The 24918-nt window shown below is 41.2% G+C and overlaps 1 protein-coding gene across 2 annotated transcripts in view; it reads left to right on the top strand.

Moving 5' to 3' along the window:
* MAN2A2 (mannosidase alpha class 2A member 2) overlaps positions 1 to 24918 on the top strand; it is a 175132-nt gene that overhangs the window by 55017 nt on the left and 95197 nt on the right. For both annotated transcript variants that reach the window (XM_089689376.1, XM_089689377.1), the window contains 3 exons: positions 13676 to 13830; positions 17774 to 18031; positions 24132 to 24276. In XM_089689376.1, coding sequence (XP_089545502.1) covers positions 13699 to 13830; positions 17774 to 18031; positions 24132 to 24276 — 535 coding nt within the window. In that variant the 5' untranslated portion in view covers positions 13676 to 13698. The remainder of the gene's footprint in view (positions 1 to 13675; positions 13831 to 17773; positions 18032 to 24131; positions 24277 to 24918) is intronic.

Raw genomic sequence — 24918 nt, 5'->3', positions numbered from 1 at the left:
GGACAAGCTTTGTGTCTGACTGGGTGTGCCCTCGAACATGGAATGCATGGTATGGGCGATATATGGACGATCTCTTGTTGTGGACAGGTGGTGTTTCAACAGTTGATTGAATATTTTTAATAACCTGAATTTACAGTTTACATGTAGTAGTGATAAGTCACAAATTTTTTTTTTTTTGTAATGTTACTTTTAAGAAGGGATATGAGAACAGGATTAATTCACATGTCAACCTTTCTCAAAAGATATTCTGGCAGTAGTCTCCCAAGAGCAACCAGCTGTCATCCTCTACATACGAGCAATACCAGTTGGGGAGCTTATCAGAGCGAGAAGGAATTGCTCCACAGACAATTTGTATGAACACGAGGCAATAATTGTACAGAGAAGGTTAGAGGAGAGGGGTTATCCCTCCTGGTCTATACTATATGCTGCGAATAAAATCGAAATCTACCAGGGCTAACCTTTTCTACTCCACTACCTTCTCTGTGGAATAGTCGCAAATTCTAAATATAGTCAGAAGGAATTTGCCTGTCATGTATGTAGACAAGCAATTACTGTACATCAGATTTTGAGAGAAGGATGTCATTTTTCTTGATATATGGTACCTACTCTTGGGTCTCACCCACTTTGTCTCCTATTTAGCATGGTGCAAGGAGAGGATCCAGGACATAGCTGGTACTGGTTACCATGTTGTTGTTGTAGGGTACACATAAATATTAATCTTGTCAAATCAGTAGTAGAATGTAGACAATGTTCTCTGCAGTATGTAGGTTGCAGTATGTAGGTTGCACTATCGTCTTCGGGTATGGGTTGGAGATCACTACTGTGACCTTTCGACATTCTATACAGCCTTTTTCAATCCTCGTATCTCAAAGGGGAACACTTGAAATAATTTTCAGGTCTTAGGAAACCCCTACTAAGATTGGTACATCAGGGGTCATTGGAAAAATGCCTCTTACAGTGGTGGCCAAAATGGCTCCTTTGCCAAGTGGTGTTGAACCTGAAACTATGTGGGTGTCATCAGATGGGAGGTCAGTTAGCCTTGACTCAAGGAACCCCCTAGGGTTCAGTTGAATCCTGGTTAAGATTGGCTGATCTAATGTATCTAAGCTTCCATGGAGGGGAACAAGGAAGATATGTCCTACAATGTGTTTTCTGGAATAGAGAGTCCGTATTCCTGACGGAGGGGGTGATTTGCAAAATTAACTTGTAATGTGATGTGTTTTGGATACAAGGGCACTGAATGATCTCAACCATCTCTGGGATTAAATGATTATTTTTGAAGGAATGTTTGAGTCAGGGCATTTGATTATTATACTTCCTGTCTGATCAGTGTACATATACGCCCAGATGGGAGCAGCGCAGATGCGGGTGGACAAACCCCTACTTCCTCCCACATCAACAGCTCATCAACCAGACACAGCAGATCAGGTATACAAAAACTTATGGCAAAAATGACATTTTCAAAAGACTCATTATGCCTTTCATACAATACCTCGGGGTATTTTCTCTTCAAAATGTTATCATTTTGTGAGTATTTCCACTGTCCACTCTCTAGTCTTTTGCTTCCGCTGTGTGATGAGACACCTAGCTAACAGCCTCTCTTTTGTCATTCACTGCATGCGCTGCTAGTAATACGGAGTCATGGTCCACATGGGCAGCTGACTGAAAGAGACAAAAGGACATTGCACAGGACTGTGACCCGGAATACAGAGACACCAGCTAAGCGGCACCAACAATTTGCTCTCTTTGAAGCTCAGTAAGCTCTGACATGACTGTATTACTAGTAGCGCACGCAGTGAATGACGAAAGTGAGGCTTCCCACCTGTTACATCATTTCCGCTTTCAATGCAAAACATACCATCTTTCTCACCTGAAAATCATGTAGTGTTTCCTTTTTTTTTTTTTTTGGTCTAACCTTTTGTATCTTACCACGCTATAGCTGAGAATAAAGCTCGGCTCTGTTGTTTCATGGACGTCCTCCCAGAACCACGCCTCCTCGCGCTCCCTGTGATCGCTATGTCCTTTGAATCATATATCGCTGTAAATGGCCAATCACAGTGGCCCTTTTCCATGTGATTATCTGTGTCTAGTCACAGCTGATTACAATGTAATCACACTTGCTGATTATTGGCAATACTTTCCTCGCGCACTGTTACAGCATGAGGAGAGCAGAGCAGCCATCTTCTTTCCCTGGTGTCGGAATATTCAGTGTGGGCACCTGGCTGTGACAGCTTGCAGTTTCACAGCCGGGTGCCCACTACGCATGCAAGAGTAGTGCTGCTATTTTGGTAATGGCCTCGTAGTCTTCTGGAATCTGTCACGTGTCCCAGAAGACTATAGGGAGGGAGGGGGGAAGACAAATTTCGCTTCCGATCTCCTTAGGTCTTCTCAGCAGAAGTGGGAGCGGGTACCTGTCAAATTTGGGTACCTGCTCCCCATAGGTGCCAATCCTTAATGGGGTGAGGGGGAATCTGAACTTCCCCTTTTTGGCGTAGCTCCGCTTTAAGGATTTAGAGAAGATCTGTAAAGAAGAGTGGACCAAAATCCCTCCTGAGATGTGTGCAAACCTGGTAACCAACTACAAGAAACGTCTGACCTCTGTGCTTGCCAACAAGGGTTTCTCCACCAAGTTCTAAGTTATGTGTTGCTTGGGGATCAAATACTTATTTCACTCAATGAACTGTAACTCCGTTGATAACATTTGCATTGTGTTTTTCTGGATTTTTGGTTGATATTCTGTCTCTATCATTTAAAATACACCTATGATAAAAATTATAGATTCTTCATTTCTTTGTAAGTCGGCAAACTTACAAAATCTGCAGGGGATCAAATAATTTTTTCCCCACTGTAGACCATGTTCCTGAGCGATTCAGGTGCAAACTGGCCCATCATTTTTAATTTCACAAGGTAATAAAGAGCCCCTCCTGTTTTTCATTGGGAGTTGTTTGTAATAAATCAGAATCAGGTATTTGAAAAACAGTCTGAAAAGAAACTATTGGTTTTGGAAATTGAACTGTGAGAGTGAGAAAAATCTGACATTGCTGGCTTCTCCACATAGTTGTAGCGCGTTGTACACCCTTTCATTGCTGAGCTATGATTAAAGAATACAGTTGTGCTCAAACGTTTGCACACCCTGGTAGAAATCGATACATTTTGGCAATGATATTGAAAATTTGATTGATTTTTGCAAAAAAAAAAACCCCCAAAAAAACTGTCTTTAAGGATAGTGATCATATGAAGCAATTTGTTATCGCATAGTTGTTTTGGCTCCTTTTTAAATCTTAATAATAACAGAAATCACCCAAATGGCCCGGATCAAAAGTTTCCATCCCCTGGAATGTTTGGTCTTGGTACAGACACACAAGGTGACACACACGGGTTAAAATGGCAATTAAAGGTTAATTTCCCACATCTGTGGCTTTTTAAATTGCAATTAGTGTCAGTGTATAAATAGCCAGTGAGTTTGTTAGCTCTCACAAGAATGCTCTGAGCAGAGTAGATACTGAGCCATGGGGATCAGAAAAGAACTGTCAAAAGTCCTGCGCAACAAGCTAATGTAACTTTATAAAGATGGAAAGGCATATAAAAGGATATCCAAAGCATTGAATATGCCAGTCAGTACTGTTCAATCACTTACAAGAAGTGGAGAATTCAGGTATCTCTTGATACCAAGCCAAGGTCAGGTAGACCAAGAAAGATTGCAGCCACAACTGCCAGAAGAATAGTTCAGCATTCAAAGAAAAACCCCACTGGTAATCTCAAGAGAAATACAGGCTGCCCTGGAAAAAGACTCTGTGGTTGTTTCAAGGAGGGCAATACTTGAACAAAAATTATCTGCATGGTCGAGTTGCCAGAAAGAAGCCTTTACTGTGCCAATGCCACAAAAAAGCCTGGGGAGGCGTGTCAAGGTGTTAGGCATATTGTAAGCAGGCAAATCTGACTGATTTATGCAAAAAAATAAAAGATTTAAGGATAGTGATCATATAAAGCCATTTGTTATCGCATAATTGTTTTGGCGTATCAAGGTGCTGTCAGGCATATTGTAAGCAGGCTTTTTTATGTCATTGGTGCATCTCATTTGTGGTCAAATCTGAGCGGATGAGCTGTAAAGGCATTTATAGTGTTGCCTTTTGATAATTTTGGGTACCGTAATTTATTGTCGTTTAGCAGGCCCACACATATTTGGTTTTTATTTACTCCACACTACCTCCGTTTTTATTTTTTGTGAAAATGGGACCTTTATTGTTTTTGTATGCATTAGATTTCATCATTGTGTCCTTTTTATTCTACAGGGCCTCTGCTTTTAGAATATCTATAATCATTTGGGGAGGGATGAGTCATTTTGTAGCAAAAAATGCTGATTTTAATATGTGAAAAAAAATTGCTCTGTAGAGGAAGTGGTTAATTATGTATTAATAATTACAGCTACATTTCTTTTCTTTTTTTATGTGCTTGGAATTCAGTTGAATTTTTTTTTTTTAATTGACGTAGCATAAATCCTTGAATGTGTCTTGATGCCTGCTGTAATTCATGCACAGCGGCAGACTGGGAGAGGAATGATTAGCAGTGTCAGCTAATCAGGGCTCTGCCGCTTTGCATAGTGCTGTCAGTCAACAATATGAGCGTGCTTTCGGGAGGAGAGACCGCAGAGTTGAGTACGTGAATGTGCTGCTGCTTATTTATTATTCATACAGTTGTGACAGGTTGAAGACCAAGTTGTCCCCTTAAGAGCTGTGGGGGAAAAAAGTGAGGTCACCATCCTGGCTGTGATATTTGGCAGGAGTGCCTCCATCACAAGTTGGGCTGAATTAAATTTCAAAACCTTTGCCAGGTAACACAGTTCCCATATAAACTTGCTTGCCTGGCCATCAGCTTTAAGAGCCTGAAATGTCCTGTTGGTTGTCTACATAACCCGTTCTCCTTGATCCCTTTTATTTTGCACTGGCTTATGCTAATATTGTTAAGATGATCTTGATTTTTACACCCCATTGCTGCTGGTATTAGTCTTGCCAGCACCCTTGTCTTGTATAGTATATGTTTCTGTCACAGATCCAGGGCTCCAGCTAAAAATATCCTCTGCTCCCAGCCTGTCATTAACATGGGATTAAACAAAGTAGGACACAAGCGATGTTTGAACTGAGACAGATACGTTCTGCTGCGCTCAGGAGTCTTGTGTGCTTAAAGTAAAAGCAAACTGTGCTATGAAGAGCGTCCAATTTTCAGAGAGGGCATTTGCGTTTCTGCAAGGGTCAAATGTTTTAAAAAGAAACAATTAAGCAAGTAAATTAGTTTTACCCGCCATGAACTATAATTACTGAACTGGTGAGAAACGGAATCCCTAGGCTGCCATTAATACTCTGTTGGAAATTGAAGAGATAAATCTGCCCAGTGCAGACCTATATAAAACGTATTATAAATTTTATGTATTATTAAAGCAATATATTTGTTATGTTTTTGTATATTTTGTGCAATAAATGGTACTGCTGGGATTTGATCATGGGCCAAGGTGTGGGTTGCACCAGATATCTTTAAAGGACGGATGAGAAAGGCTTTGAAATTAAAAGCCTATAGATAAGATCTACAGCAAATAGAAATGGAAGAATGAAAAAAGGGCTAGCTTATTTAAAACACCAGTTACATCACGTAAGTAGAAGTTCTGATATTGACAGTTGAATGACAAGGACATGAATGTTTGGTTTTGACCATTGGTCCTTCAATATGGTTCTCATCATATGTTTCACCATTGGTCCTTCAATTTGGTTCTCATCATATGTTTCACCATTGGTCCTTCAATTTGGTTCTCATCCTATGTTTCACCATTGGTCCTTCAATTTGGTTCTCATCCTATGTTTCACCATTGGTCCTTCAATTTGGTTTTCATCCTATGTTTCACCATTGGTCCTTCAATTTGGTTCTCATCATATGTTTCACCATTGGTCCTTCAATTTGGTTCTCATCCTATGTTTCACCATTGGTCCTTCAATTTGGTTTTCATCCTACAGTTGTGGCCAAAATTATTCAACCCCCAATGCTGTAAAGGGGTTTAGGGACTATAGTGTACATTTGGAATTGTATTCAGAATCAAATCCTACAAGGACGTTGTAACTACCCAAATGCAACTAAAATGACATCAATTGTTTATGTAATACAGTAGTAAATGGTTCTTATGTGGTTTCTTCATTGCCACAATTATTCAACCCCTTAAAGACTACCACTCTGAAGAACAGAGGTTCATACAGGTGCTTTCCATCAGGTATTGAAAACACCTGTGGATGTCACCGAGCAGCAATCAAGCATAATAAGCACCAATTAGGCAGCTTTAAAATGACTGTGATACTCAGCTCCTTCTAGACATTTACTGGTGTGGTTACAAACATGGTGAAGGCAAGAGAATGGTCCAGGAAGACAAGAGAAGAGGTGATTTCTCTTCACAGGAAGGGCAATGGCTATAAGAAGATTGCAAAGATGTTAAACATACCAAGAGACACCTTAGGAAGCATCATTCGCAAATTCAAGGCAAAGGGCACTGTTGAAACGCTACCTGGTCGTGGCAGAAAGAAGATGCTGACTTCGACTGCTGTGCGCTACCTGAAGCGTAGAGTGGAGAGAAGTCCCCGTGTGACTGCTGAGGAACTGAGAAAAGATTTGTCAGATGTGGGTACAGAAGTTTCAGCCCAGACAATAAGACGCACACTGCGTAATGAAGGCCTCCGTGCCAGAACTCCCAGGCGTACCCCCTTGCTGTCTCCAAAGAATAAGAAGAGTCGACTGCAGTATGCCAAAAGCCATGTGGACAAACCACAAAAGTTGTGGGATAGTGTTCTGTGGACTGATGAAACAAAATTAGAACTGTTTGGGCCCATGGATCAACGCTATGTTTGGAGGAGGAAGAACAAGGCCTATGATGAAAAGAACACCTTGCCTACTGTGAAGCATGGTGGAGGGTCAATCATGCTTTGGGGCTGTTTTGCTTCTGCAGGTACAGGGAAGCTTCAGCGTGTGCAAGGTACCATGAATTCTCTTCAGTACCAGGAGATATTGGATGGAAACGTGATGCAGTCCGTCACACACCTGAGGCTTGGGAGACGTTGGACCTTTCAACAGGACAATGATCCCAAGCATACCTCCAAGTCCACTAGAGCATGGTTGCAGAGGAAAGGCTGGAACATTTTGGAGTGGCCATCGCAGTCACCAGACTTAAATCCGATTGAGAACCTCTGGTGGGACTTAAAGAAAGCAGTTGCAGTGCGCAAGCCTAAGAATGTGACTGAACTGGAGGCCTTTGCCCATGAAGAATGGGCGAAGATACCCGTAGATCGCTGCAAGACACTTGTGTCAAGCTATGCTTCACGTTTAAAAGCTGTTATAACTGTAAAAGGATGCTGTACTAAGTACTAAGATTGAATGTCACTTGGGGGTTGAATAAAACTGATAATGCTGTGAGCACAGAAAAGACATTTGTGGTTATTTCATTATAACTGTTATGTTATATTTGTCTGACCTACAAGTGCCTCTTTAATGTAAATGTAAGCAAGATGACTGAATGATCAAAAGCAATGTCAAACTGGCCAAAACACTCAATTTCAGTGGGGGTTGAATAATTTTGGCCACAACTGTATGTTTCACCATTGGTCCTTCAATTTGGTTCTCATCATATGTTTCACCATTGGTCCTTCAATTTGGTTCTCATCCTATGTTTCACCATTGGTCCTTCAATTTGGTTCTCATCCTATGTTTCACCATTGGTCCTTCAATTTGGTTCTCATCATATGTTTCACCATTGGTCCTTCAATTTGGTTCTCATCCTATGTTTCACCATTGGTCCTTCAATTTGGTTTTCATCCTATGTTTCACCATTGGTCCTTCAATTTGGTTCTCATCATATGTTTCACCATTGGTCCTTCAATTTGGTTCTCATCATATGTTTCACCATTGGTCCTTCAATTTGGTTCTCATCATATGTTTCACCATTGGTCCTTCAATTTGGTTCTCATCATATGTTTCACCATTGGTCCTTCAATTTGGTTTTCATCATATGTTTCACCACTGGTCCTTCAATTTGGTTCTCATCAGATATCTTTCCTTGTTAATTATGTTTATTGAATTTTGGAATAGGAAATACCTAAACGTCTACCTCTCCAGATACATTTTACAATTTTTGGGTGTTGTACGTAGAGTTTGAGTACAGAGGATAATAAAATATGGTGTATAATGAACATAGTGGATGAGAAAGGCCTTAAAATGAAAAGCCTATAAATGTAGTACACTACAAATAGAAAATGAAAGTTTTTATAGCACCAGTCACATCACATAAGTAGAAGTTCTGACATGGACATTTGAATGACAAGGACATGAGTGTTAGGGATCCAGCAATGGCCCTTCAATGTGATGCACATTGTGAGCAGTAATGCGCTAGAAGAAGTAGGTGTCGGTGGCTCGGTTCTTGGTTTGTAGTGAAGTTGTAGATGAGGACTTTTCCCTTCGTCCGTAATGTAACTGTACTGGATATGTCACTTTACTTTTGAGCAGAGTGGCAAAGAAATGAAGGGTAAGGCAACCCCCAAACATGAATGGAAATAAATTTACTGGATTCCCGCATTCATATGCTGTGCCTTTTTGTATTGTGACAGTGGAGGGAATTCCCTGCCATCAGAATGTGCTGATCAGTGCTGTTGGTGCTGATTAAGCATACATTTTACAACAGGGCGGTTTTACAAAAGTCGATCTGCCCATTTGGTCCCTGCTGGTCCAGCCTAATTTCAGTCCATATAGGGCTGGCTTAAAGTGGCTGTAAACCCTTACATATACCCAGTGAAGTGACTGTCCTTAGGTGATACACAGAGAGGAAACAAATCCTCCTACGTAGGTTGTACCAGTTTATTTGTAGCCATTCGTCCTGTACATCCTTGTAAATCTCAGAGATAAAAAGGATTTTTCACAGACTCACAAAACAGGGGGTGGGGAGCTGCAGTTACACACTGTACAAGAGCTCTGAGAGCTGATTGGAGGGAAGGAACACATCCCCTTCACACAGTACACAGGAACAGAGCTGAGGCTGTCGATCAGCTGGAGATCCCTCACCGTCACCATTTTTCTCTTGGTGTCAGGAACACTTGTCAGAAGTGACTCATGCTACTAACAGAGGAACTAGACAACACAGAGAAATAAAACTCAGTGCTTTGGAGAGAAGCAAGTATACACTATAGAAATATTTGCCTTGTTCGGATTTCATGTCTCAGGTTTACAACCACATGTTTGTGGCTTTGGGGGCTTTCATCTAGTAGCTATGCTGGGCAAAGCAAAGGTTAAGTTTAAGTCACATTTACAAATATCTTTGATTACATGACTGGCTGTAGATAATGGTATTTTTTTTTTTCTTTCAATTTACTTGTCATTTCAGTTTTTTCACAGTCCACAATACACAGAACTAAAGAACAAAAAACATTATCTGTGCACTTAATCTTTCCCAACCCACTCCCTCTGTAACACTGTAATAATTAATACTTAAAAGCAGTAAAAAAAAAAAAAAAAAAGGCTAATGTGTTGTCAAAATTATATATTTTGATGGCTAAATAAAACAGAAAAAAATATTGCAAGTTTCAATAGCAAATGGCAGAATAATGGATACACCACATCAAAAAGATGTTAACTTTGTGGTAACTAAAACAAAATCCCAAACAATTGCAAATGCCACTTTTGTCACAATTTTGACATGAGTTTCCAAGCAATATTGAGTAACTAACAGTTCCAAAGAGGTGAAATAACCCACATTACAAATGCATCAGTTAAAAAATATGTTTCAAGAAGAACCGTGCAAAAGAAGACAAACATATACCAATTATAGATAAATTACATTCGCAAAGAGAAACTTTGATCTTAAATCAATGCCCTATGCCAAGGTTTAAATGGATATTTAACGAGATCGCTACCTAATGCCATGAAAGTACAGCCTGCAGGATAACCACAGGATTGAATCTGGACCTCTATGCTTATGTCTTGCCAAAATCTGTGTTATGGGTTTTTATCAACCGTTTTATTAAACCATTGATTTTCAAGGCCAAGATATATAACTTTGAGGAATATAGCATGCGAGGTGCTCCTTACACAGACAAGTTTTATGTTTGGATAAACCTGAAGAACACCCTCTCAATCTCATAGGGAGTCTTGTCATCCCGAACTGGGCACTGGAAACTCAACAAGTCCCTTATCCAAGGCCGTCCCCTTAGAGAGGAATTCCAAGACACGCTCGCAAAATATTTATTATATAATAAAAATACATCTACATCCCCCGTAATGGTGTGGAAAGATCATTCGTGTATAATGCATAGAACAGTCATAGAGAAGGGTTCCTCACTGAAGAAACGATGCAGGAATTTGCAAAAACCCTAAACCACATTCATGCACTTAAAGTGCAACATAAAAAGCCTCCAGCGCAGGAAGTAGCCATCAAACTAAGATGCTGCTTAGCACTGAAACCCAGTATGACAAATATAGGCGAATCGTCTATGAACATAGTAAAAAGACAAGCAAAGCCAACCCATTGAGAGAAAACTCCCTCAGAACTTCTTTTTCATGTGTAGACTTGAGCAAAGGCACGAAAGACATTGTATACTTATTCAGAGATATTACAAAACATTGTGTGACCTCCCAAAACAACTAATTTACCCAACGCATCACTGGGCCATCAGAAAATCACTGACTCTGTTACTACTTTTAGACTTTTGCTTCCATTCTGCAGGCTGATATGGATGCTCCATTTACAACGTACAAATTCCTAATTGTGGTTAAGAACTGAAGCCTGGAAAGGCACCCTCCCCAAATGACTTTATGGGTAGATATTATAAAGATTTGCTCTGACTCTCTCCTCCAGATTTGTAGCTGCCCTCAGTTCCATCTTGCAAAGCCATACTATCCCAATACATGCATTAGGGTTGATCCTTCCCTTCATTGGGTATTACAGATGTATGAGCTCTCAGTTGGGTTGATTTACCGAAGGCAAATAGACTGTTCTCTTTGGAAGAAAAGTTGCACTTTGCAAATTAATTTTCACCAGAGCTTCCAGCATCCAATAATGTGCACACAAAAATGTGGGGTTTCTTGTATCTGAGTATGCTTTGCATAGTAAAACTTCACCACATTTCACGAATCTCTGGGGCAAATTTCCTTGTAAGTGAACAGCCTGTTTGCCTTCAGTAAATCAACCTCACTGAGAGCTCATCTGTAATACTTAATGAAGGGAAATATCTCACCCAATGTGCAAACTACAGACCAATATGCCTTCTAAACACTGATGACCAAAAATCTTCTCCAATACAATGTTACCCTATCTGCAAACAATAATCCAGCTAGGCTTTATGCCAAATAAAGATATGAACAATAATATCATGGGAGTGATAAATGCCATCCACTGTGCCCTGTCCCAAAACATCCAAATGTGCTTTCATAGGGTAGATTGGACATTCTAATCTCCACTATTTTGACATATTAAATTTGGCCCTAATGTGAAAATGTGTGGAAGCAATCTACTGTCCTCCTACCGCAGCCCTCTGAGCAGCTCTGTTTGCCTTCTTCCCTCTTGGCAACAGGATGAGACAGCATTGCCCCTTATCACCATAATGGGCAATGTATGGTGATAGTACTTTGCCATTATTAACTGGGGTACAAGGCTCAGTTCCAGCCAAGGATGACAGTTGTTCGTTTTGTATGGGTTTAAGTTCATACAGTCTGACAAAAATGGGACTTTTGTGTATTTGTCTGTGACTGGGGGCCTCAAGGAGAATCGGTTTTCTATTTATTCAGTTGAAGAACACACTGTTAGTGCTTTCATTGATCAGATTAGAGCTGCAATAAAGAGGTAACTTCATGAGATGTATATGCAATTTATTTTACTTGAAACAGGCTGGGGGGGGGGGGTCGTAGATCCTCTTTGCTGTGCTCTGGAATTTTTTATTTTGTTTGTCTATTATGGGTATGGCCTTTATATTGTTTTTGTACTTTAACATGGTGCTGACTTAAAGTCCACATAGATCTAATCCTGTGTGTAGAGTTGTGGGTTTGTACCATTAGGCAGGTGCATTGTCTTGTGCATTTTCTTTGCGCATTGACATAACATTATTGAAATACGTTAACGGACATTTCCAGATTGTTTTTGAAGTAAGGCTTTGGAGTGGATAGAGTGAACAATCATTGTAAATACTTGTTGCCAACTCCTCAAAATGCATATGTCATAGAGTTTAATGTTGCCATTGACTTTCTATGGGCCTCCCAATGCACTAAAATGCACAAGAAATTGACATGTACCTTTCAAAACACATTGCAGAGGTGAGATAGGAACAGATGCTAATTATACCATAGGGAACCACAACACATACATTTTGTTGAATGTGTTTAAATACTTGTGCCAGGGACCTTTATTGTTACAGGGATCATAGAAGCATTGATGAGGCAATGGGCATTTGGTTTTACATGGATCATAAAAGCTAAGCACTGGTGAGACAATGGGCTTTTGGTTTTACGGGGATCATAGAAGCATTGGTGAGTCAATGAGCCTTTTGGTGTTATAGGGATCATAGAAGCATTGGTGAGTCAATGGGCCTTTGGTGTTACAGGGATCATAGAAGCATTGGTGAGTCAATGGGCCTTTGGTGTTACAGGGATCATAGAAGCATCGGTGAGTCAATGGGCCTTTGGTGTTACAGGGATCATAGAAGCATCGGTGAGTCAATGGGCCTTTGGTGTTACAGGGATCATAGAAGCATCGGTGAGTCAATGGGCCTTTGGTGTTACAAGGATCATAGAAGCATCGGTGAGTCAATGGGCCTTTGGTGTTACAGTGATCCTAGAAGCATTGGTGAGGTGCTGATGTGTGGTTTTTGTGCTGTAGGATTTTGTAAAGAACTGTGGAAATACTTGTGAGTTTTTCATCATCACAATGAAAATGTGGATATCCAATGGATAAGATGGCGTCTGAAAGACAATAGGCTCAATTCACTAAGCTATAATGCAGATGTAATATAGTTCCTTTTAGCTATATGAGTGTTGGTTTCAGGTCTTGGTGCTGGAAATGTTTCTCCTTATTGCAAATAATAATGGTCATAGCTTAGTGAACTTTGTATTTGTATCATACTTGTATCATACCCCAGTGCATGCTCTGCATTAATGATGAGACAATACAGGCTTACGCATTCCCATTTATTCACCAAAATCCTCCATCATTTCTAGTGAAAAAGGTTGTTCATTTAGTCTTTCAAAGACCTCTTCAAAACTGGCCCAGCCTATAAAATGGCTGTCTGTAGGTGTGAACAGGTTGGCCCACTCCCAATGACACCAGCCTTTACAATGCTTTATTATTGCAGAAAGAGATCATCGAAGAGTGCCGGAATCTAGTCCTGAAATGATAAAGCTTTGTGAAAGCTGAGGTTGTTGGAGTTCGGACAACATGTTTACTCCATGTAGGAAGCATTGATGATCTCCATCGGTCGGCACCTAAAACCACAGAGACTTGCTGGCATTGAGCTGTAGTTCGTTTTACTGCTATTTTCTGTAGGTGACAGGAACACTTTAAATGGAGCGGAATTCACTGCAGATCAATTTGAATAGCTAAGCTTTTGTGGAAAAAAAGACACAGTTGGGAAGGTTTTTAACACTCATCTCCCGTTATTGTGATCTATTTCAGGTTTGTTCCTAGAGCTCCCAGGGATGAAACTGAAGAAGCAGGTTACTGTGTGTGGAGCGGCCATCTTTTGCGTGGCCGTCTTCTCTTTGTATCTTATGCTGGACAAGGTGCAACACGACCCTCCCAGGAGACAGAACGGAGGCAACTTTCCCAGGGTACGAAGAGATGTTATCACTGCTTAGCCATTAAATGTTACCACGTAATTGCATGAAAGACTTTTTTTTTAGAGAATGAATGAAGGTCAGTGGCTTATGGAGCTACGACAGGGATATTCTTTCAGCCTCTCCTAAAATGCCCTCCTCCTATGGCAATGCCTATTTATATATTCTGCATTATACAGCTATAAAATATTTACACTGTAGCATGGATTTTGGAACTCCTGTATAATTACATTCGCCTCATAGCATCACTGTAAGAGTCTAGGCAAGCTTTTGGAAATGATGCATTTGTGACCTTCACTGTTTCCACTTAAAACAGCGTCTAATCTCCATATTTCATTTTCATGGAGCAGTGACACATTTTCTGCTGTGATGTGTGTGTTCTCTTACATAATGCCTGTTTTTTCATACACCTCTGCCTGACCTCTTTTCTTATTGTACGGCAAGAGAAGCTTGATGCTGAAGTTTCATACTTGACACAGCAATTAAGATTTGGTATAGGGTGCAGTTGGAGGACAGTAAATGTTTTACTCCTGCATTGCACTAAGACTTTCAAAGAGAAATTGCTTCCATAAAGCACGGTTTGTCTGCTGAATGTATTTTCAAAAGGGTATTAAAGAACAGCTGTACATAAATTACATTCTTTTTATAAAATGGTTTATATAACGAAGTTTTAATAAAAGTCTCAAGTAAATATGTTTTAGGATAGTGGAAAAATGGGAGATATAAAAATTTGAGGCTATATTGGAGATGTTGGCTTTTCTGTGAACAGCAGACTCTCTGTTAAAGAGACCCTCTACATCTGGACAGCAATGTACCGTAAGGTGTCACATTGAGATGGTCTAGCATCCTCTTCTCAGCCCTGGGGCTGGTAATAGGTCACTGTCAAGTTGGGTTGGGGAAGAAATGGCACTATTTGGCACCTTATGGTGCTTAAGGGTTTTTTTTTAGTTACAGCTGCCAGCTCTTATTTTGCTATATCCTTGCCTAACATAGCAACCACTGTAAAGCAAAGCTACATAACAGATATTCTGTATTCTGTGCAAATTAATTCACAGTTACGTGCATTGTGTTGTAGCAGTTTCACATATTACTTTTTCTAACAATATGCAAAGAGGTCCTTTGAATTTAAGTTCTTCATTTTCAAAGTAGCCTCCATGGCTGGGGAAAAAAAACTGTGTTGCCCGGACAAGCAAGCAGATCTATCTTTCTTGAGTGATGTTCATTAAAAATCAAAGAAAGTTTAATGGTGTATATAGGCAATGCGGTTCTTTTACATTCCTGTGTACATGAGGTTATGATTGTCCTTTAAAAATGGAGTTCAGATCCAATGGGTGCTGGTCATACAGTCAGGTCCATAAATATTGGGACATCGACACAATTCTAACATTTTTGGCTCTATACACCACCACAATGGATTTGAAATGAAATGACCAAGATGTGCTTTAACTGCAGACTGTCCGCTTTAATTTGAGGGTATTTACATCCAAATCAGATGAATTACAACAGTTTGCATATGTGCCTCCCACTTGTTAAAGGACCAAAAGTAATGGGACAATTCACTTCTCAGCTGTTCCATGGCCAGGTGTGTGTTATTCCCTCATTATCCCAATTACAATGAGCAGATAAAAGGTCCAGAGTTCATTTCAAGTGTGCTATTTGCATTTGGAATCTGTTGCTGTCAACTCAAAGAGCTGTCACTATCAGTGAAGCAAGCCATCATTAGGCTGAAAAAACAAAACAAAAGAGATAGCAAAAACATTAGGCATGGCCAAAACAACTGTTTGGAACATTCTTAAAAAGAAGGAACGCACCGGTGAGCTCAGCAACACCAAAAGACCCGGAAGACCACGGAAAACAACTGTGGTGGATGACCGAAGAATTCTTTCCCTGGAGAAGAAAACACCCTTCACAACAGTTGGCCAGATCAAGAACACTCTCTAGGAGGTAGGTGTATGTGTGTCAAAGTCAACAATCAAGAGAAGACTTCACCAGAGTGAATACAGAGCGTTCACCACAAGATGTAAACCATTGGTGAGCCTCAAAAACAGGAAGGCCAGATTAGAGTTTGCCAAACGACATCTAAAAAAGCATTCACAGTTCTGGAACAACATCCTATGGACAGATGAGACCAAGATCAACTTGTACCAGAGTGATGGGAAGAGAAGAGTATGGAGAAGGAAAGGAACTGCTCATGATCCTAAGCATACCACCTCATCAGTGAAGCATGGTGGTGGTAGTGTCATGGCGTGGGCATGTATGGCTGCCAATGGAACTGCTTCTCTTGTATTTATTGATGATGTGACTGCTGACAAAAGCAGCAGGATGAATTCTGAAGTGTTTTGGGTAATATTATCTGCTTATATTCAGCCAAATTCTTCAGAACTCAATGGACGCCGCTTCACAGTGCAGATGGACAATGACCCAAAGCATACTGCAAAAGCAACCAAAGAGTTTTTTAAGGGAAAGAAGTAGAATGTTATGCACTGGCCAAGTCAATCACCTGACCTGAATCCGATTGAGCATGCATTTCACTTGCTGAAGACAAAACTGAAGGGAAAATGCCCCAAGAACAAGCAGGAACTGAAGACAGCTGCAGTAGAGGCCTGGCAGAGCGTCACCAGGGATGAAACCCATCGTCTGGTGATGTCTATGCATTCCAGACTTCAGGCTGTAATTGACTGCAAAGGATTTGCAACCAAGTAATAAAAAGTGAAAGTTCGATTTATGATTATTATTCTTTCCCATTACTTTTGGTCCCTTAACAAGTGGGAGGCACATATGCAAACTGTTGTAGTTCCTACACCGTTCACCTGATTTGGATGTAAATACCCTCAAATTAAAGCTGACAGTCTGCAGTTAAAGCACATCTTGTTTGTTTCATTTCAAATCCATTGTGGTGGTGTATAGAGCCAAAAATGTTAGAATTGTGTCGATGTCCCAATATTTATGGACCTGACTGTAGATTATCTGCATTGGCTAGGATTCAAAGGAATAGTCTCATGCACACTAGGCCTTTAAAGCCTCTGAGCCTAAGATTCTGGCATTTTTGTGAGGGTGAAAGGTGCACCTTCCAACCCCTCTGCTGGCAGCCTGTAAACATTTGAGAGGCTAATGCTGCTGTGGCCAGACATGGTTGAATGGTCCACCAAGTGATACTAATGTTTAGGGAAGTATACACCCAGTGATGAATGCCCGGAACGCAGACTTCTGGGTGATGACCTGTATTAGTACTGGCTGCACTGGGACACAGAAAAAATTGTTCAGTGTTCCACATGCTTCATTTTAATAAAATTGATGATCTGGTCATTAAAAAAAAATATATAAGTGCTGGCACATCGGCAACTTGCTTCTGAAAAAGGCTTGTAATATGCTCAGGGCAAACTGAAGGTGAGAGTTGTGGGAAAGAGAAAGGAGTAGCCCCCTGACTCAGTTGCCTTTTTTTTGTATCCATCATCATATCTTTATTATCTACTTTCTGCTACTGCATCATTATCAGCTTTGGAAAGCATTCCAAGCAGGAATAAATGTTTGCTGCATTATGGGAGAACTGTTAGAGCAGCCTTTCTCAACCTTTTTCACATAGAGCAACCCTTGAAAGAGCATTCAGTTTTCAACCCCTGCTAATAAGTATGTCTGCAGCTCACAGAATGTTGTAATAGTTAATTGGAATTATCTGAAAAATTGCTCTCTGCTTAAGGGAGCCCTAGCAACCTCTAGAGGAAATTTAGGGTTCCACAGAAACCTACGTGAGAAATTCTGTTAGAAGACAATACTAAGCTGTATAATTGAGAATCTCGAACAGGATCTCTTTTCTTTCCAGGATTGGCTATATGCCCATTATTTATTATGTTTTAGGACTTGGCTCCTTTCAAGATTTTCCACTAGAGTTATCAAATAGAAGAATTTAAACATTTTGCCTGTTTTCTCCAAAATATAGAGCCAGATTTCTGTCCTGCAGAACCGGATAGAGCAACTCGAGCAGCTCTTGGAGGAGAACCATGAAATCATCAGCCACATTAAGGATTCTGTTCTAGAGTTAACAGCAAATGCAGATGGACAACCAATCCTGATCCCGTATCACACGCCTAATGGGAGTTGGGTCATTCCACCAGACCCTCGGCCCAGCTTCTACTCTATATCACCCCAGGACTGTCAGTTTGCTGTATTAAGTAAAGGCAAGAAAACCGATTTACAGGTAAAAAAAAATATACTTTTTCCTGAGTTGAGAAATATATATTTAACTGTTTTAAGTCAATTGCACAGGTCTGCGACTAAAAAGCTGTTTGATTATTTTCATCTAATTTCCATGTATTTTGGTGTGCTGAAAACAAATAAAATATTGAAAAAACTCCTAGACGTAATGATTTGCCACAAAATGCAAAATTGTCTTCAGATTTATCAATTTTTTTTGGTATTTTTTTGGTATTTTTTTTATATTATGGGTTTTTAACCAAATTTAAGGTCCAAATTACTATTAATTCACATAAGTGCATTTAAGATATAAAATGCAAAAAAAAAAACCTTAAAGGGGTTCTCCGAGTTATGTAAAAAAAAAAAAAAAACATAGCACTGTATATCTGATGGTCAGCAATATATACATAAGCTAAGCAAGTTTTAGGGGAAAAAAAAATCTATTTCCTCATTTCCCTAGTTCTTTTCTGGCCCTTTGTTGTTATTTTCAGGTAAACAATCTCTGCCCCCCTTCCCCCCCGCAAAGGGGGTGAATACAAGTGCTGCTCTGAGTGACATGTCTGACTATTGGGATACTCAGCAGCGTGCTGTATGTGTAAGCTTCAGCCCTGAGTCTGTGCTTCTAGTGGTAGAAGGGGTTAATCTTTCCTGAAGAATCCAGTGGGAGGGAGACACAGGGCAGATAGCAGCAGCTCCAGTCAGTGCAGGGGGGCATGGCCAGCACTGTGACATCTCGGTGACAGACACAGAGCGACTCTCTCCTGCAGTCCACACTTGTGCATGAATCTTCATCAGGTTCTTGGTTCTAGGCTGTTCACACTTTTTCATCGCAGTTCGTGTTAGCTCCTCATGCGTCAACCGTTATGGCTCCGCAAAAGTGTATTAATTCGCCAGACCATTTCTGTTTCATCTGTGGTGAATATACAGTGTTGAAGCAACAGCAGAATACTACAGACTTTGTGAAAAAAGTATACTTTGCATACTTTGGACTAAAAATTGGAGATCAAGATAAAGTTTGGGCGCCTCAAAAAGTGTGCAAACGGTGTGTTGAGGACCTCTGAAACTTGTTCAAGGGTAAGAAAAAAATCTTTCCGTTATGGGATTCCTATGGTATGGCGAGAGCAAAAGAACCATAGTGACGACTGTTACTTTTGTTCATGCGATGTGAAAGGGTTTAATTCCAAATGGAAGCATTCCATTTCATACCCCAATCTTCACTCAGCAATTCATCCCATCCCCCATGGCACAGATATACCAGTACCCAAGCCCCCTGCTACCTTGGAAGAGATACCTAGCTCTGATGAAGGTGAAGTCATACCTGAACCAGATGACGAATCAAGTTCTGACTTTGAAGATGATACAAGACCAAAATTGTTTTCTCAGGAAGAGATGAATGATTTGGTAAGAGACTTGAATCTTCCCAAAGATGCCGCTGAGTTACTCGGATCAAGGCTGAAAAGCAGAAATTTATTGTTGTCAGGAGTGTCATCTTCATGATTCAGACATCGTGAAAAGGAGATTGTTCCTTACTTCGCCCAGGAAGACAAGTTGGTTTATTGCATCGATATCGAAGGTCAATTTTAAAATCCAGTATGATTCAGAGCAATGGCGTCTTTTTATAAATTCTTCAAAAAGAAGTCTCAAAGCAGTTTTACTCCACAACGGTGGTTTTTACGCTTCCATACTTGTAGGTCCTTCCGTACACTTGAAGGAAACCTACGAGAACTTGGAATTGGTTCTTCGTAAACTTAAATATGAAGACCATGGTTGGCAAGTGTGTGGGGACTTGAAGGTCTTGTGCATGCTGCTCGGGCAACAAGCTGGGTACACCAAATACCCTTGTTTTCTGTGTCTATGGGACAGTCGAGACTGACAAAATCACTGGACCAAGGTTGGCAGCCGAGGGTGCTAACAGTCAGTGAAAAAAGTGTCCTCTGAGAAACTTTGGTACCTTCCCATAAAGTTCTCCTACCACCTCTCCACATAAAATTGGGATTGATGAAGCAATGCCTAAAATCACTTCCAAGAGATGGAGAATGCTTCAAATACTTGGTCACCAAGTTTCCAGGCCTGTCGGAGGCAAAATTGAAGGAAGGTGTGTTCGTCGGACCAGACATTAGAAGGCTTATAGTTGATCAAGAGTTTGTCAATACCATGACGGATCCTCAAAAAGAAGGATGGATTGCATTTAAAGAAGTTGTACAGAAATTTTTAGGCAATAACAAAGATCCTCACTACAAAAAGATCGTCGGACAAATGCTGAAAGCATTTCAAGCTTTAGGTTGCCTGATGATTTTGAAAGTGCATTTCCTAAAGTCCCACCTCCTGAAAATTTGGGAGCTGTGAGTGAGGAACAAGGTGAACGATTCCACCAAGACATTAAAGAGATGGAAAGGAGATACCAGGGAAAATGGTGCATTACAATGATGGCAGGCTACTGTTGGATGCTTCATAGAGACATTCCAGATGCTACTCACAAGCGTAAATGCACCAAGAGGAGCCTCACAGGGAAGAAGAATCGAGATTAGTGTGTGTAGGTGAGCTCATTTCAGTTCAAAAAAGGATTTTCATGAAAAAATTGTAATAAAACTTTAATTTTATAAGTCATTTTCCATTTATTTTGAGGTATTGCCTTATTTTAACAATTACCTAAATTCTCAGGAAACGTGATGTCCTATGACAAAATGGGGGTCATTTTCGGATTCAGTGCACCAAAAAACATAAAGATTATGTGGAATAACCAAAACCGCTCTTGAGAAAAATTTTTTTGCAGACCTGTGTTATTCTTTTTAATGAGAACAGTACGCATACTTTGGAAATAACCAACTCCCTTAGTTTTTAAGCTTTAGAAGGCAGACTATACCACCTGAATCATTGTTACATTGTTGATCCTCGTAACGTTAGAACTTTCCATAAACTTATAGAGCACAGTGGAATAGGCTGATGCTGTATAGCAGAGATACTGAATTAAAATTCACGGAGGTCCGGTTGGTAACATTTTCTTTCCTCCAGAGGTCCAAATCTCATTTTTTTTCTATGACTCGGGGCTTTTCCATCACAGCCCCCCTTACGTCACAACTCCCTTCCCCATTAGAGGCCCTCAACATTAAAGCCCTGCTTACAACACAGTCGTCCTTGCAATCACAACCCCCACAGCACAGCTCCCCCCCCCCTCTCGATATCACAGCCCCCTTTCAATCACACCACAGACCCTTCATATCATAGCTCCCCCCTCTTACATCCAAGCCCCCCATATCACAGGTCCCCCCTCTCATATCACAGCCCCCATATCACATCTCTCCCTTACATCACAGCCCCCGATATCACAGCTTCCCCCTCACATCACAACCCCCCCATAATCACATCTCCCTCTTACTACATCAAAGCCCCCCCATATCACAGCTCCCTCTTACATCAGAGCCCCCCTTACAGCAGAAACACCCATATCAGAGCTGCCCCCTCACATCACATCACAGCCCCCCCCCCTCACATCACATCACAGCCCATCCAACTCGCAGATCCCTCTCTCACATCACAGCCCTCCCCCCTTCTGACATCACAGCTTCCCGCATCACAGATCCCTATATCATAGCACAGCACCCCTATTTCAGAGCTTCTCCCTCACATCACAGCCCCCAGTGTTTATAGCTCCCCCCAATTACACCCCATTTCACAGCTCCCCCCTCAAGGCCTCCCATTTTACAATGCCCTCCCTCTCTTCACAGCCCCCCAAATCACAGCTCTCCCCTCTGACATCAAAGCCCTCCTCTAATCTTCCCCCTACCTTAACTCAATAGTGTGCAGGTCAGAAGGAATGTCAGAGTGCAGTCCTCTTCTGAATGTACTTGTCGCCGTCAAACTCACTGCAGGAAGGAGGGTGGGAGGAATGGTAGGGTGGAATTCTATGCCTCCCGCCCTCCTCCCTGCAGTGAGTTCAGCGGCGCAGTGATGCGTACACTCAGAAGAGGAGTCCACCCTGCTATTCTTCCCGCTTTCTTCCCTACTGTGATTTCAACAGTAGTGGCGACAGGACAGGTCACACAGAAGAGGAGTCCACCCTGCCTTCCCTCCCACCCTCTTTCCTGCTGTGAGTTCAGCGGCGGCAGGAAAGTACATTCAGAGGAGACGTCCACCTTGCGATTCCTCCTGCCCTTTTGCCTGCTGTGAGTTCAGCAGCAGTGGTGGCAGGACAGGTCACACAGAAGAGGAGTCCACCTTGCCATTCCTCCCGCCCTCCACAATGCTGGGATTTTTAACAGCTGCAGCAGCAGGAGGAGAGACGTCTAGGCTGCTAAGTGGTAGTCGCGGTCAGGATAGGACTGTCACTTGGTTCGTGTCCGGACTGACGTCTGCTGTATAGGGTAAACACAATCACTAATTTTAGAATCTCCACTGGTTTCTCTGTAGATTGGATTTTACAAAAGGTAGTAGGATTTTGTTTCAAGAGTTTTTTTCATTTTTGGAGGTTTTTTTTATAGCAGCTCTATGCCGTCATTTTAGATGAGGATGAGGATCATAAAATGGGGAGCAAGGGTTATAAGCAGACCATGACCTCTAGTGCTAAGTCCACTTTAACCACTTCGATACCGGTCACTTTCACCCCCTTCCTGCCCAGACAAACTTCAGATTTCAGCGCTGTTATATTTTGATTGAAAATTGCGTGGTCATGCAACACTATACCCAAATGAACGTTTATCATTTATTTGAGACCGAGCTTCCTTGTGGTAGTATTTACTTTTCACTGTTTTTTGTTTATTTTTTTGCTAACAAACAAAAAAAAAAAGGCTGAAAATTCTGAGATTATAAAAAGATGGCCCTTTTCTTAGTTTCTGTTATACAATTTTGCAAATAAGTAATTTTACTTCTTCACTGATGTGCATTGATGAGGCTGCACTGTTGGGTGCTGATGAGGCTGCACTGTTGGGTGCTGATGAGGCTGCACTGTTGGGTGCTGATGAGGCTGCACTGTTGGGTGCTGATGAGGCTGCACTGTTGGGCAGTTTTGATGTGCACTGATAAGCTGCACTGATGGGGCTGAACTGATAATTAGGGCACTTTCCTCGCACAGTAACAGGAGGAAAGGAAAGCCTGTAACTAGCAAGTCTGTTTACATGTGATCAGCTGTGATTGGAAAAAGCTGATCACATGGTAAAGGGTCACTGTGACTAGCCCTTTACTGTGATCTGTGATCACCTGTGTCCAAAGGACACAGTGGTCACAGAGCGAGCCCCAGGGATCACATACAAGGCGTGTTCTGGGAGGATGTAGATAGACTCCCTCCCCAGAACCAGAAAACCATGTTGTCGCTGTCTTTTTATTATAAATGAAGAGGAAAAGAGTAAAGAAACATGGAGATCTTTATTTCATATAGATAAACCACAAAAATGGTTTATTATGGCTGATCGAATTGAACCTTATATTCCATATCAAACAGTGAGGCTTTAGCAGCAGAATATAATCTTGTTAAAAAAAGCTTAAATGTGGTTCTCATGATCTATTGCATCTGGTTCCCTGTGTACTGAGCAATTAATAAGCACAGTACCTTTTTTTTCATTATGCCAACAAAGCTGCACGGGGGGGAACTGTTACTAAGATGCTGCTTATTAGTAGAACATTACTGCACTTAGTATCTGCTCTGGGACGCTGAATGCTACTACTGCTGTGATCTGGGTCCTGCTCAGGTTCTGTGCGAGCTGCTTCCCTGCACACTGACCCCTGAGGTTAGTGTACAGAGGGTAAGCTGCTTGTACAGGACCCAGAAGATAGCAGTTATCACTGTAGTAGTGCTGTGTACTACGGTGATTGTCCTCTTCCCCAAAGGCCCATTAGATATTAGTTACACATACTGTACATTGTGCCTAGTTGTACCAATGTAAGTATGCCTCAAACATCAAACCTGGCATTCACCTTTTTAATTCTGTTCTTAAAATCAGCTAAAATGGTGACCACTGACATTCATCACTAGCTGACCAACCAGTCTCATGTGCAGGAACCAGTACCCAGGAAGAGGTTTTTTTTTGTTTTGTTTTGTTTTTTACTTTTCCTCCCTTATTCTTCCTTTTTTTAATGGTTTTGTGTAAATCTGTGTATGCAATGTTTTTCAGATGCTGGATATTTACACACAGTTGCCTTTTGATAATGTGGATGGAGGGGTTTGGAAACAAGGATTTGACATCACATATGATCCTAATGAATGGGAGAGCGAACCTCTTCAGGTGTTTGTAGTTCCACACTCGCACAATGATCCTGGTAAGGTGAACAAATACCTTTTTGCATCATATTGTACATGCACATTCTTCATAAACCGATGTTGTTCTGTATATTTTCATCAACATTACCTTATACCGGGTACACATATATGTGGGCTCTCGGTGGGTGACCGCCTATATGCATCCCTATTTAAACAAATGAGTGTGCCGAGAGCTTGCTCCCAGTACAGTAATCGGCGGGTACTGGAAAGCTCCTGATGCATGTTTGCGATCAAGAGTTTTCCTAACATGTGACTGTCAATTACAGCATTCACATAATCTGAATGCCCGCCTCTGGCATTTAGAGCCTCTTAAAGGGCCAGGAGGCAGCAGCAGGAAGGGGTTAAGGTACAAAAACAGTAGTATGTGCTTGAAGCATAATAGTATACATCATCAGCATTGCAGTTGGCAAGTGGAAAACCAGGTTTCCAGTGAATATAATCTAACACAGTGGCTTAAAGGTAGAACTGTGGATTGTCATGGCATAGACATGGTGTGCCATCCAACATTGTTCTGGAATAGACACGGTGCAACATCCAACATTGTTCTGGAATAGACAAATTGTGCCATTGTTCTGGAATAGACAGGGTGTGCCATCCGACATTGTTCTGGAATAGACACGGTGTGCCATCCGACATTGTCC

Source organism: Staurois parvus, unplaced genomic scaffold (genome assembly GCF_062004578.1).
Source record: "Staurois parvus isolate SC_StPar_1 unplaced genomic scaffold, SC_StPar_1.0 ptg000472l, whole genome shotgun sequence".
In the NCBI taxonomy this organism is placed as follows: Eukaryota; Metazoa; Chordata; class Amphibia; order Anura; family Ranidae; genus Staurois; species Staurois parvus.
Note: the sequence above shows the minus strand (reverse complement) of the source record. Positions and strands in the feature narration are given on the sequence as shown.